The sequence below is a fragment of the Eurytemora carolleeae genome, unplaced genomic scaffold, assembly GCF_000591075.1.
Source record: "Eurytemora carolleeae unplaced genomic scaffold, Eaff_2.0 scaffold430, whole genome shotgun sequence".
Taxonomy (NCBI): Eukaryota; Metazoa; Arthropoda; class Copepoda; order Calanoida; family Temoridae; genus Eurytemora; species Eurytemora carolleeae.
Window position 1 is genome coordinate 241,266 of NW_019397707.1, and position 15,125 is coordinate 256,390.

Consider the following 15,125-nt stretch of genomic DNA (forward strand, 5'->3'; position numbering starts at 1 on the left):
GTTAATTGTGAAACAGAAAAGAAGAAAGTAATGTTACCTAAAGCATTATTGCCTCCGCCGTTTAGATCTCCTCCAGCGCCTCCATTATCTCCGCCGATATTGCCTCCCCCAAGACCTCCATTACCGCCGGACCCTAGATCGCCATTGCCGAGTCCATTTTCATTGTTTCCGCCTTCAAAACCTAGATTATCGCCGTTTGATGCCGAATCTCCGCCAATCCCACCCAAACCCCCGCCGATTCCACCCAAACCCCCACCAATTCCACCCAAACCACCGCCAATTCCACCCAAACCACTGCCGATTCCCCCTAGGCCTCCACCAATACCTCCTAACTCTCCGCCAATTCCTCCCAATCCGCCAAGTTCTCCCAACCCTCCGCCCAACGCGCTATCTCCTCCAAATATATCATTTTGACTATTTCCACCATTGGCATTTTCTTCATTTATTCCTCCATTATTTCCCGCTCCGCCATTCCCATCCCCTTGGCTACCGCCAGCAGAGGCTCCACCCTGGTTTTCTCCATTAGCTCCGCCGTCCAAACCATCCTCCGCCGGAAGTGATCCTGAATTTAGATTCAAGCTATTTAACATGTTTAAACAAACAACCTCCTATCCCGGCCTGGGTGATTTGAACGATTGGACTTTTCCAGAATTTGCATTTTTTTACGATTTAAAAAATTTGGATGAGGAAGTTGTTTGTGGGAGCAATGAAAATATCGGCTTAAAATTCAAAGCCGATATTTTCCAGTTTAGTTTTTTAGGTTTGCATTTATTCATTCATTCATTTAGTGTTCATCCATTCATTTATTCATTCATCCTTTCTTTATTCATTAATTTATTTTTTAACTTCGTTTCTAAATCTATTTTTACTTTTTATTTATTATTTCTAATCTGGTTTTTATTGGACGATTGTCCTAATATGATTTAACCAAAAAAAATATCCAGTACGTTTAAATAAAAAAACTGTTTACAGGAAAATACTTCCTTTTTTGACAAGGTCAATAGCTGCTAAGATTTTAAGGGATGTATTTAAAATTCGTAACGAATCCCTTTTCAAATAAAACTTCTTACACTTTAACAAAAAAAGCATATTTTTGCCTAAATCAGATTATCTTAAAAATTTAAAGTCAAGATAACATTTTGATTTTTATCTCAAAAAACAACATTTAAATTTCCTATATTGAAATTCTAAAGCACGCCCACAATTTAGTTGTTTTGTTTTTAACATTTTATCGTAAAATGGACTTTTATTGTACTCTACTGTACGCTAAAAAGTGTACGGAAATTTGTAAGCATATTTTAAAAGTTCAAAGTCAAGTTGAATTTTACGGCAATTCTTTTTATATTTCTTCTAGGCGTTGGTAACATTATATTCATCTAATAATGACATTTAACTTGTTCTTTGTTAAAATAACTTAGTTATTTCACTTCTAACATTTTATTACGTTACAACGTACTTTACACTGCACGGAGTGTACAGAAATGTTGAAGACTTTTTAAATTTAAATATAAAGACATTTTTGTCAAACAATGAAATCAAAGTCATTAAAATAAACATTTTGTTTTGAAGAAGAAAGCAAATTATACAAATTTATAAATGTTAAAATAGACATTTAGATAATTTCACAAATGCTGCTATTTTTTCCATGCTATTTATAGATTAAGGAATCATGCAATTTAGATATCATTGTTTTGTTTAATATGTTTTGCAAATATATTTGCAAATATGTTGACGGGGTTTTTGAAATATTTTGAACTATTTAAAGAAGCCCTCACCAGAAGCATCCAATTTTTATGTACGCTGTACTGTCCTACATTTTACGCTGTACTATTGTACTGTGTATTCTGTACTGCTGTACAGTGTACACTCTACTATTTATGGTTATAATGTGCACTGTACTGCTGTATTATGTACGCTGTACTTTTTAAGGTTGTACTGTACGCTGTACTGTTGTACAGTGCACGCAGTACTATTTTAGATTTTACTGTACGCTGTACTATTTGAGTTGCACAAAGTAAGATTTATGTTAAAATACATGTTGTACTGTCAGCTTGTACTTAGTTCGCTGTACTTTTTTTAGTCATTTTTGTCAAACAATGAAATCAAAGTCATTGAAAACATTTTGCTTTGAAGAAGAAAGCAAATTATACAAATTTATAAATGTTAAAATAGACATTTAGATAATTTCACAAATGCTGCTATTTTTTCCATGCTATTTATAGATTAAGGAATCATGCAATTTAGATATCATTGTTTTGTTTAATTTGATTTGCAAATATATTTGCAAATATATTTGCAAATATGTTGACGGGGTTTTTGAAATATTTTGAACTATTTAAAGAAGCCCTCACCAGAAGCATCCAATTTTTATGTACGCTGTACTGTCGTACAGTGTACGCTGTACTATTGTACTGTGTACTCTGTACTGTTGTACACTGAACACTGTAATATTTATGGTTGTACTGTACGTTGTACTGTTGTACAGTGTACGCAGTACTATTTGAGTTGCACAAAGTAAGATTTATGTACATGTTGTACTGACAGCTTGTACTTAGTACGCTGTACTTTTTTAGTCGGTCAATTGCTTAAGATTACAATGCACTTGTTCTTGTTTAGTTCTACGCTAAACATGTACACTTTACAGTGTACGCTGTACCATTGAAGTTATAGAATGTACACTGTATTTGTTTAGTTGTACACCTTACACTACACCAAGGTATCTATAACTCACGTACACTGTACAATGTACAGTGTACTTTTGCATTTTCAACATTTGTTCATATACTGTTATACACAAAATAACATATTCTTGCGAATCGATTTTTCTGCGCTGTGAGTACAAGTACGGTTCAGTACATGTAATATGTACATACCTTAGTTCAGCTGTAGTACAGCGTACATAAAATATAATCATTAACACCCACAAGTTTAGTTTTTAAAAGAAATTATTTAAACCTTAACCATCATAAGATACGGAAGAATAAAGGATGCGTAAGACGATTTTATTTCGTACCTTGACGGCCTATTTTAGAAAAAAGAGAGGACAGCACGCCCCCGCCCTGCTTTCCAAATAAGGGCATATTCATCCCTTTGCGCTGTTTCCCCTCCTTCCCCTTCTCATAACACGTGATTTGCGTAATAAACCGCCGGTCCTTGGTATTCAAATATTTCAGCCATTTTTTAAAATGATATAAATTTGTTCTTTTGCGCAAAAATTACTTCCAAATGTTAGTTATTGACACTGTTTCACAGGGACTGTTAGCGTAATTGACACTGTTTTACAGGGACTGTTAGCGTAATTGACACTGTTTTACAGGGACTGTTAGAGTAATTGACACTGTTTTACATGGACTGTTAGCGTAATTGACACTGTTTTACAGGGACTGTTAGCGTAATTTACACTATTTTACAGGGACTGTTAGCGTAATTTACACTATTTTACAGGGACTGTTAGAGTAATTGACACTGTTTAACAGGGACTGTTAGCGTAATTGACACTGTTTAACAGGGACTGTTAGCGTAATTGACACTATTTTACAGGGACTTTTAGCGTAATTGACATTGTTTTACAGGGACTGTTAGCGTAATTTACACTATTTTACAGGGACTGTTAGCGTAATTGACACTGTTTTACAGGGACTGTTAGAGTAATTGACAGCAGGTTTACAGGGACTGTTAGCGTAATTGACACTGTTTAACAGGGACTGTTAGAGTAATTGACACGGTTTAACAGGGACTGTTAGAGTAATTGACACTGTTTAACAGGGACTGTTAGCGTAATTGACACTATTTTACAGGGACTTTTAGCGTAATTGACATTGTTTTACAGGGACTGTTAGCGTAATTTACACTATTTTACAGGGACTGTTAGCGTAATTGACACTGTTTTACAGGGACTGTTAGAGTAATTGACACAGTGTTTTACAGGGACTGTTAGCGTAATTTACACTATTTTACAGGGACTGTTAGCGTAATTGACACTGTTTTACAGGGACTGTTAGAGTAATTGACACAGGTTTACAGGGACTGTTAGAGTAATTGACAGTGTTTTACAGGGACTTTTAGCGTAATTGACACTGTTTTACAGGGACTGTTAGAGTAATTGACACAGGTTTACAGGGACTGTTAGAGTAACAGACACAGGTTTACAGGGACTGTTAGAGTAATTGACACAGGTTACAGGGACTGTTTTACAGGGACTGTTAGCGTAATTGACACTATTTTACAGGGACAGTTAGCGTAATTGACAGTGTTTTACAGGGACTGTAAGCGTAATTGACATTGTTTTACAGGGACTGTTAGCGTAATTGACACTGTTTTACAGGGACTGTTAGCGTAATTGACACTGATTTACAGGGACTGTTAGAGTAATTGACAGTGTTTTACAGGGACTGTAAGCGTAATTGACACTGTTTTACAGGGACTGTAAGCATAACTGACACTGTTTTACAGGGGCTGTTAGCGTAATTGACACTGATTTACAGGGACTGTAAGTGCAATTTCATGTGACCTTTTATGTAAATTCTTGAATTTATTATAGAAAAACAAAAATATCTTTGTCATTTTTTCATGTTCACTGTATAGTGTATACTGGCCACTTGAAATTCAGCGTACAGTCCCTTTAAACCGGGTCTAATTCTTACTGATGATTTAAGCACAATAAATTATTCAAAATCCGTCAGAAATTATTTACCATTGGGGCCCATAAAATTGTGTCTTAGGAAGACGACATTTTAACGATATCACGTGTATTTGATGTCGTTACAAATCAAACAATAGGCAACGTATACTAAAAAATATTGACGGCTTTAGGATTGTTTCTATAAGCTAAACACTTCTGTAAAAGCGGACCAGCTGTAGTACGGTCGTCGGTCGTATATTTTCAAACAGCATTTGATGCACATAAACATGGAAACAAATAGAGACTGTCAATGAACAGCTTCTCTTGGTTTACTTGTAAATTTGAAATATGAGAAATTAAAACTTTAAATTTTCCTTTAAATTATCAAAAAACGACTGAAATATTTGTTGAACCTTTGTAACAACACGTTTACATAACATGGTATCATCCTCCTCATCATCAAGAGATTTTGGACGCTTCTGAGAGTTCTCTAAAAATTATTCAAAATTTCTCAAAATGTCCTTTTTTAGGAACCATGTAGCAACTTAATCCCTATTTTGATTGTGTATATTGTGAATGTTTAAATATTTTATGTACACTTTAATCATTCTATCTTTGTTAGCAGACAAATAACAACTTAATAAGGAGCAAACAACAACAAAAAGAAAGTTTAATTTAAAGGAGAAAATAATTAACTTGTATATAAAGGAGAGAGCGAAAAGAAATGCGCAAAGAGAAGAAGGAAAAACGCGCGGAAACTTACTTTGACACCGATTCTCGTAAAAGGTTCCAATTCGGCCTCCGTTATCTATAAGAGGGCGATCATTGACAAGAAAGGCTGATGGTCCGTCAGGTAGACTCCAGTGGTCCATGTGATATAGACGGCAGTTGTACTCTGGACCTAGAGATATTAAATTCATGAATGAGAGAAATGAGTAGAATGGAGAAATGAATGAAAGAGATGAATGGGATTAATGAATGAAGTGGAAGGGTAAGAAGGATTGATGAATGTTTAAAATAAATAGAAATGAAGTGAACGAGAAGGATCAATGAATAGATGAATATAAAAGAAGTGGAAGGATGAGAATGATGAATGAATGAATGAATAGATGAATAGAAATAAAGTGGACGGATAAGAATAATGAATGAATGAATAGATAAATCGAAATGAAGTGAATGAGAAGGATGAATGAATAGATGAATATAAAATAAGTGGAAGGATGAGAATGATAAATGAATGAAAGGATGAATATAAATAAAGTGGATGGATAAGAAGGATGAATGAATTAATAGTTGAATTGAAATGAAGTGGAAGGATGGATAAGAATAATGAATGAATAAATAGATGAATAGAAATGAAGTGGAAGAAAGAATGAATGATTAGATGAAAAGAAATGAAGTGGGATGATGAGAAAGATAAATAAATGAATAAATGAAGCGAGGATGTCAAAAAATGTTAAATTTTACCCAAAAAAAGTTGAAATGTACCTGTAGGAGGTCCCAGGTACAGATATGACCGACAGAGAAACTCAGTTTCTATCTCACAAGCTCGCTGGCAAGCTGGGGCACTGTTTGCCTGAACGAAGGGAAACACATTTTAAAGGAGAAAATTTTGTTTACTAGTAATCATAACATTATGGAATACGATTGTGCAGTGCAGTGTTAACAGACCAATTTCACTTAAAGGGAGTGTTCGCCAAAAATGAAAGGGGGTATAGGCGGAGAAAATTGTTAAAAAAACGACTCATACCGAAGAAAGTTGCAAGTGTAAACAGACCAGTTCAGTAAAACTGTTTGCCTTGTAACATTATCAAATACACATAATTAATGCTTTAATGTCGTCTTCCTATTCCAATATTCACTGTAATACAAATTTAAATCCCGCTTGGTATTTTTTTTAATTGAATATTATTTTTCTTTTTCTCAAGAGACAATTATATTAGTATTGTAAACAAAATAATGGTAAAGTTTTACCAAATAAAAATGAATGTGAAATTCAATATTTTCAATATCTATGTAAAATTAGATAATCTATTGATGTAGTATTGAATATTGATGTTAAATTAGATATTTCTAACGTATTGATGTGAAATTAGAAATATGTTACAAATTGAAATTATATTTCTAACGTATTGATGTGAAATTAGAAATATGTAACAAATTGAAATTATATTTCTAACGTATTGATGTGAAATTAGAAATATGTTACAAATTGAAATTATATTTCTAACGTATTGATGTGAAATTAGAAATATGTAACAAATTGAGATTATATATTTCTAACGTTTATGTGAACTTATAGATATTTCTAACATACTGATGTGAAATAAAATATTTCTTACATATTGTATTGCAGTCAGATATTTCTAACATATTAATGTGTAGATAGATATTTCTATCATATTGTGAAGAATACATAATATCTCACCATGAGTTCTTTATCTACGTAGAAATGAACGTTAACGAAGAGCGCAATTTTGTTACTCGGAACTCCAACCCTGGGAAAATACAATTTATCTTTTTTAAAATCATATTTTATTTATCTGTTTGCTTTATTGATGAAAACTTTCTTTATAAACAGATCATTCGCCTGGAAGATTCGAATGTGGTAAACTTTAAATTTTTTAAATTGTGTGTATTATAGTTAGTTATGGCTCTAAATTCCCAAAATTTCCAAAATTTCCAAAAATACAAGGATTGGAAATTATTCCTAATGATTCAATATTGGAATCTAAATTTCTTTAAAGGAATTGAGTCTTTGCCACAAACTTTAGCATTCCAATCTCTATATCTATGAAACTAAATGGTGTAAACCTTTGATATTTCAAACTTAGACTATTTCATCTACCAAAATTATCAATTTGAAATAACTTAGGTCTACGACATTGGGTTGCAAAGATGCAGGGATTAGAAAATTAAGAGTTTGTGGCAAAGACTCAATTCATTTAGACTTTAAATTTACTGTTCTTTAAATCATTTTTTTATTCATTTAAAAAACATTGTTTCTTAACTCAATTACATTGTACACAATAAGCAGACGAGTTTCAAGTCAAATGATACATTGGCTTTGAAGAATTGTTAGACAGATTCACAAGAATATTCTGTTGACGTAATTTTCTAAATATTCTTCTTTTAAAGTGCTTCATGTTTGATTACATTGAGAAAGCAATTGTAGTTTTTTTTAAATTTTGTAGAAAAAAAGTCAATTGTAATTTTTTTCTGAAGCAAAGGTTGAACGGGTGCCTTTGTAAATTGTAAATTGTAAATTGTAAATTGTAAATTGTAAATTGTAAATTATAAATTGTAAATTGTAAATTGTAAATTGTAAATTGTAAATTGTAAATAACGATGTAATTCTTGAAAGTTGAGGGTTAGTCCCTTTAAATATAAAAATACCTTGGGATTGTGTAAACCCTGTTATCCTCACAGCTATTCTCATTGGTCAAACAGAGATTCTCAAAATAGTCAATTCCCTGAAAATAATTGGAATAAAGTTAGATCCCAAAAATCAAATATAGATCTAAAGATCGTCAATCCAAACTGATAAAGATCGTCGTCAACACACTGAATAAATTTGAAATGATATATAGATCGTCCAGACTAGAGATCGTCCATAGATCCAAAGATTGTCATTAGATCTAAAATCCGTCAATCTTATCATATTTAATACACAGGTCGTCGTCAATTGGTATTATAAATCGTCATTAATATCCATATATCAAGCAGTAATCTATATTTGTTTGTCTGTTTGTTAGGATGTCCGATCATAACTCTGGAACCCTGGACCGATTTGCCACAAATTTTGATTAGGAAACTCGCTAAATCTTGGGGAATTAAATCTTATCTTGGTTTAAAAATTCTAAGTCGAACGCTCCAGGCAAATCTGGGTTTCCAAGCTAGAATATTAATTCAACACATCGTCATCCGAATTTATAAATCGTCAAGGGGTATTTGAAGAAAAGTATGTCAGAGGAAGTTTTGTTCAAAAAAGTTTAAAATGACGAAAAGTTTTTTTTTGCTAAATTTAAAATATAATTAAAAAATATTTTTCAATGTTTCCGACATTCTGTTCATAATATTGAACAAAATGTTCATCATTTTGACATGTTTTTGATATTTCTATATTACGCACAATATTCTAGAGTTTTTACTACATTTGAAGTAACGCGGATTTTCAGGTGTTGAAAAAACTAAATTGATAATTTTAGTTTTTAGTTCTATGAACACTGTATAGGGATACCGGTACCCACAAAGGATGTTACTTGAAACTCTTTAAAAATGACGATGTTTAAATGAAGTCTTCTGCATTCAATGTTTTCTCTAAACGGTGTATTTAGTTTTTTTTTGGCAAATTAAGAACGAAGTTTGTAAATGCAGAGAATAATGAAAATGAGGAAACAGATAGTTCCAATCTATATATAAATTTGGCTTGTCTGTCTGTCTGTTTGTTTGTATCCAATAAACGTCAAAACGGCTGAACCGATTGGGCCCAAATTTTTTGTGGGACATAACGTGACCACAGGGAAGGTTTATGAATGATAAAAATTAAAAAAATGTGTTTTAAAGTTTTTTAATTTTGTAAAAAAATTTAGATTCTTGAAAATCCGCGAATTTTTTTATTAAAAATCCGCATAATTTTTTTCTTCTTTATTTTTAAATGTAAACAAAAAGAACATGTTCACAATTTAAGTAGAAGATGGGCGCGCCCTAAAAGCCTAGTATTTTAAATTTACTTACCGGTGAATCAATTAACTCAATTGGTTTAAAATCGTCGACAGGGGTTCGTCTGTCGAAATCTGAGAGTCGACATTGTAGAGTCACATAATTATATTCGACACTGCGACACACAAAGTTTCGCTGAAAAAAAGAAATTTTTAAAAACTATATTTTAATCATTATTACTCTTATTAAATTAGGCTTTCAGTATTCTCTGATGCATTTCAAAGAATTTCCTACGCATCAGTTGATATAGTTGATATGCGTAACCAAGGCACTAATGCAAGGAAAGTTATTTCAGAGGTGTACGCATTATTTGTACTGCAGTTTACTGTCTTTGGGCGGAAAAGTAAACACAAGACGAATGTCACAGCCTGACAGGGAATCCATTTTCACAAAAAAATCTATGAAATATTCTGGTCATAGAAAACTATTATGTGAATTCTCAAAATTCTCAAAATTCTCAAAAGTCTCAAAATTAAATGCTTTTAACCTCCTCGGATACTAAACGAACACTGATGCATCTATTCTTGTTTACAAATTCCGCCCAGAGAGAACTGGTTTTAATATGTACGCAGAGTATACGCAACTGCAATTNGTTGTTTTTAAACATACAAACAAATATATTTTTATTAATATTATAATGTTGTTTTTAAACATTCAAACAAATTTATTTTTTTGATGATTAAAATTGAGTTTAAAATGTAAACCTTATCATTCCCCTGAATCATCATGTTCGGAACGCGCTCAAAGTTCCAAGGGCGCGCGCACACACGATCCGATCTGATGGACATCTTCACCATGTAGTACTGGGACACAGCCTAGAAAAAATTAAAATATTTTTTTTAATTTCGAAAAAAGGGTCATGTACTTCTTGTTTAGACAAATATATCAATATAACGTGTTTTTTTAAATTATAGTGCTGGGAATCCTTCCATGCCTTGAAAGGAAAATATTTTACTATAAATTTCGAATAAAATATTTAGTTTTTTTTGCCTTTTTATGCCTGCTAAAGGGGGACCCATAAAATGTAGACTAGGAAGACGACATTTAAGCAATCTTATGTATATTTGATGTCGTTACAAATTATAAAGTTTTAACAATAGCTTGAAAATCTTTAAAAACTTATTTAGTAATATTTAGTAATATTTTGACTATAACTTGACTCTAACAGTCGTCTTATATTCCACAGTTTTAGGGGCCACAATTTAGTAATAGTTTTAGAACAAATATAAAAAAATTCTGCTTAAAAGGGAAAGTTCACCAAAACAAAGAGATTATTCTCAAATTTGAAAATAAACAAAATATCACAATTCTTAAAATCATAGTCACTACTAAGCCTATCTTGCCCGTCCCCTAAGTTTTTCCAAAATGTTTAAAATTGTTGTTGTTTATTTTTAAATATGTAAACAGACCCTTTAAGAGTATAATGAAACATCTTCGCTCCAAGAATAAAGTGTTTTCAACCATATTCTCCTATTTGGCACTATAGGTACAATTTAGTAAACTGAATTATATCGACCGAATACAAACTTAATTCGGATTCTGTCTAAACCGCTTTCGTTTTCGCAAACACTCCCTTTGAGACTGAAAAACCGGTTTTACCTTCAGTGGTTGAGCCCCAGGGTTGTTTGCTGCTGTACTGTTTTGCAGCAGGCAAATAGTCTCCTGTCGGGGGGTCAGGGGGTTAGCCTAGATAGATAGATAGATATAGATAGATAGATAGATAGATAGATAGATAGATAGATAGATAGATAGATAGATAGATAGATAGATAGATAATAGATCGATAGATTAATAGTTAGTTAGTTAGTCTGAGCTGGGAACTCTTGTATTGTGGATATCAAGATCAATGCTTTATCTCGATCTTTTGTTAATCTGCAGATTAATTTAATCTTTATTCGATATCCTGCAGTGTAATCATACCCTGAAGAGATAACTAAAATGAAGAGATTAAGCAATGATCCAAATTAAAAGTGTCCAATGTGAATATCAAGATCTGTGGAACGGGATTATGAATTTCCAACTCAAAAGTTCCCAGCTCTGGATAGATAAATCTACGTCTTGCAGAGCCCAAAACTTAAGACAGGGTATCGTTAAAAAAAACAGTTTTAAAACCGGGTTTTGTGGATATCAATATTTTTGTTATGAAATATCATTTTATTTAGTTTCTTCATATTCTTCATTTTTGTCGAATCTCTTAAATCAAAATCTACAAAATGTTCAGACCCCAAAAAGGAAACTTAAGAGAGTTTCGTTCAACGATACTCTTTTAAATTTCGGGCACAGTCCTTATTAATCCCAAAAGTTTAATTTCTTAGTGCACCATAGTTTTAGTTGAAGTAAATATTTCCATTTACTGTTATAGCGCCAATACAAGGATTTATCTCTAATTGAATAATGAGACAGATAGATGTTATCGCCATGCAATTTCTATTGTTTCAGAATAGACACCAAACACATGACTGAACCCTGATTGGATCAGGCGCTAATGGACTCGGCATACAGAAGTGTACTACAGTATTTAAATTTTATCCCCACACAATAGTAAAACATGGTGAATATGGAAAATCTATAATTGATGGGTGCAAATGGGGTCTAAAGTTAAGTCTCCCTGGACCTTAAACCAATACCTCTAGTTTACCGTGGAGAACAACCAATACCTCTAGTTTACCGTGGAGAACAGACCATTTAGTTGTGTGCGAAACTATTTCTACATATTTTCACACTGTTTCATAATTTCTCTCAATAAAACCAGACACCGGCTGATGGAATGATATTAAAGAAAGTGACGAGGGGGGGGGCAGGGATTTATTTAGCAGCATAAAAAAAAATTCATGCAAAATGAGACTGGACAGACTTTGAAGTGTTGCAATAGTTTAAAAACAGAAATTTGCTTGTTGCGTGAGAGCGTGCACGTTGTGGATCAAAGTAAAACGTCTGAAAATAGTTCTGAGTCCTTCATTTTTCCAACTTTTTCCCGTTTCGTTAAACTCCGAAATGGAAAATGGGAAAAAATAATTGATTTACTAACCACGAAACTAAAGCTGGCAGCCTGACATTCCGGCTCCTCCCTACACCATCCCTGGCACTCATACCTAGATAGATAGATAGATAGATAGATATATAGATAGATAGATTGTAGATAAATATAAAGATATATAAGATATGAAGAAAGCAATAAATATATAAATAATAAAATAATAAAGATTATTAGATATACATACATATATACTTACAAAGATAAGTTTCTAATTGTATAATAAGTTTCCCCCTTATAATCCAAATCTGTCAACTTCTCAAATGCAACTTTTCCTAAAAACAAAAAATGTCAGTTTGGTTAGCCTTAAAGTGACTGCAGGCGTAATTTTTATTGAATGAGTGCTATGGACACATTAAAGTCCATTTGTATAATTGAACTTTTTCAAAATTAAGGCCGGTAATTTCCTCTTTGTTACTCAGCTCAATGTTTAAAGAGTATCACTGTAAACGGACGGGAGGGTCAACCCATAAAACCTTTATCTGCAAGTAATAATAATAAGTAGATATCTTTATTTTCTAATTGATTATTGACTAAGAACGCGCGTGCATCTTGTATTAGTGTCAGCCAGTATGGCAATGTAGATTATATATAACCACCACTTAAATTTAGATCAAAACGAAAAATCGACGAAATTTTCGCGGATTCTTGGTTTAGGAAACCTGTTCGTTTGTTTGTTAGTTAATAAAAGTAAAAGTGTAACATGTGTAATAATAGCAGACAATTCACATAACTTTCACCCCCTGGGATGATTATTTTAAAGCAATGAATAATATTAATAATATGAACAATAATAATAATAATATGAACAATAATCTGTTTTCAATTTTATTTTTCAACTGATTTCTGGATGTTATTGAAGGGACTGATTAATTTTCAAAAGAATTTTGCCAATTACTGCCTAAAAAGAAGTGCTGTAAAGTTTTAAAAAGTTCATTTCTAGGGCTACAAAAAATATTATGAAAGGTTGTGTGGTAAAACCAAAGACCAAGGAACTACGACATGTTAAAGCCGACCTTTTATAGCAATCTCATAACTTTTATAGCAATCTCATAACTTTTAAAGCAATCTCATAACTTTTATAGCAATCTCATAACTTTTATAACAATCTCATAACTTTTATAGCAATCTCATAACTTTCCCTTATTTCCCTTATTTTCGTTATTTCCCATATTTCCCTTATTTCCCTTATTTCCATTAGTTCCCTTATTTCCCTTATTTCTATTGGTTCCCTTGTTAACCTTATTTCCCTTGTTTCCCATATTTCCCTTATTTTCGTTATTTCCCTTATTTCCCTTATTTCTCGTATCTCTAGAATTGTAACCAGTGTCACGTATGTTACCAGCTTCAGGTAAAAAGGAGTAATTGGAATTGTTTTTGCGTAAGAGCGTACAATGGANATCTATCTATCTATCTATCTATCTCAAAGAATCAATTCTTTTTGGTTTAATATGATGTAATATTTCAAACATCCAGATATTGCTACAAATGATTTTTATCAATAGCAAAAAAAATATTGTTTTTTTCTAAAAACATACATAAAGGCTTAAAAAAAATTTATCTAAATTTCTCGGTTCAAAAAAAATTTTTTGTTAAAAAAAAAGATGAAATAGCATGACGGAGTGACAAGAGGGGGAATATTTTAAACAGTATTTACAAGTTTGTTAATTTTTAAAGAGCAAGTCAAAGCTTGTTGATTTTTAAAGAGCGTGTCAAAATTTGTTAATTTTTAAAGAGTGTGTCAGCATTTGTTAATTTTTAAGAGTGTGTCAAAATTTGTTGATATTTAAAGATCGTGTCAAAATTTGTTAATTTTTGAAAAGCGTGTAAAAATTTCTTAATTTTTAAAGAGCGTGTCAAAATTTTTAATTTTTAAAGAGCGTGTCAAAATAATTTCAATGTAACTTTTAGTGTCCTGAAAATGATTCACAACCACGATCCGCTGATACATTTGATTCTTTCTATTTGATTTGACAACCATTAACTTTACGAAAATCAAAGAAAACTGTAAGTCCAGGGTCTAAAGTCTAATGTATTGTATGTATCCCACCCAGAAAGTTACATCAAAACTTGTCTATTACCCTTTAAACCTAAATGAGCAATAATTGATTGAGAAATCTTTATTTTTCATTTTAAAATAAAACCAGCCGGGCAATTCTAGAAAAGTAAGGAATTTTAATGAAGTAGTGAGGTAAAAAATAGTTATACACAGATACAGCATTTAAAATCCCAAGTTAATATTCTGGATTTATTTTTAATCAATCTATAAGAAAGATTTCTTTAAAATAGTTCTTAAATCTACTGCTAGTACGTAGTGCACTGGTTTATAACGTTATTTGGTTTGCTGGGCATCCTTGCATGAAAACCATAGATTCAAACCAACATATTTATATACACATATCTGAGAGCAAAACTAATATATAGAATAGCGCTGAGTCTAGGGTTTCCAATCGGAATTCCGTAGCGCGGAATTGCGCAGAATTGCGTGAAATTGTGCGGAATTTCTTGGAGTTTACAGGGCTCGCAATTGCGCGCAAGTAAAATCCACTTGCGTTGGAAACCCTATCTGAGTCTCAACGACTTTTAAATCAAAGGATTTAAAGTTTAATTCCACATAGATATAAGTCTTAAACACAAATTCGTATTTTTTCAATCTTTATATGTTTGCCACCAAATATAAATAAATTCTGTTAGATCAAATAATCTAAGTTTGAAATATCAAAGGATTACACATTGCAAAGATAAAGG

At 32.1% G+C, this 15,125-nt stretch overlaps 1 protein-coding gene across 1 annotated transcript in view; it reads right to left on the reverse strand.

Moving 5' to 3' along the window:
* Positions 1-12,652, reverse strand: part of LOC111715569 (uncharacterized) — a gene marked incomplete at its 5' end in the record, with an annotated part of 16,779 nt that extends 4,127 nt beyond the window's left edge. The window contains 12 exon segments of the mRNA XM_023490928.1: positions 38-562; positions 3,014-3,152; positions 5,035-5,111; positions 5,385-5,522; positions 6,110-6,197; positions 7,050-7,119; positions 8,018-8,094; positions 9,359-9,478; positions 10,048-10,158; positions 10,943-11,029; positions 12,372-12,435; positions 12,577-12,652. Coding sequence (XP_023346696.1) covers positions 38-562; positions 3,014-3,152; positions 5,035-5,111; positions 5,385-5,522; positions 6,110-6,197; positions 7,050-7,119; positions 8,018-8,094; positions 9,359-9,478; positions 10,048-10,158; positions 10,943-11,029; positions 12,372-12,435; positions 12,577-12,652 — 1,572 coding nt within the window.
* Positions 12,653-15,125: the final 2,473 nt, after the last annotated feature.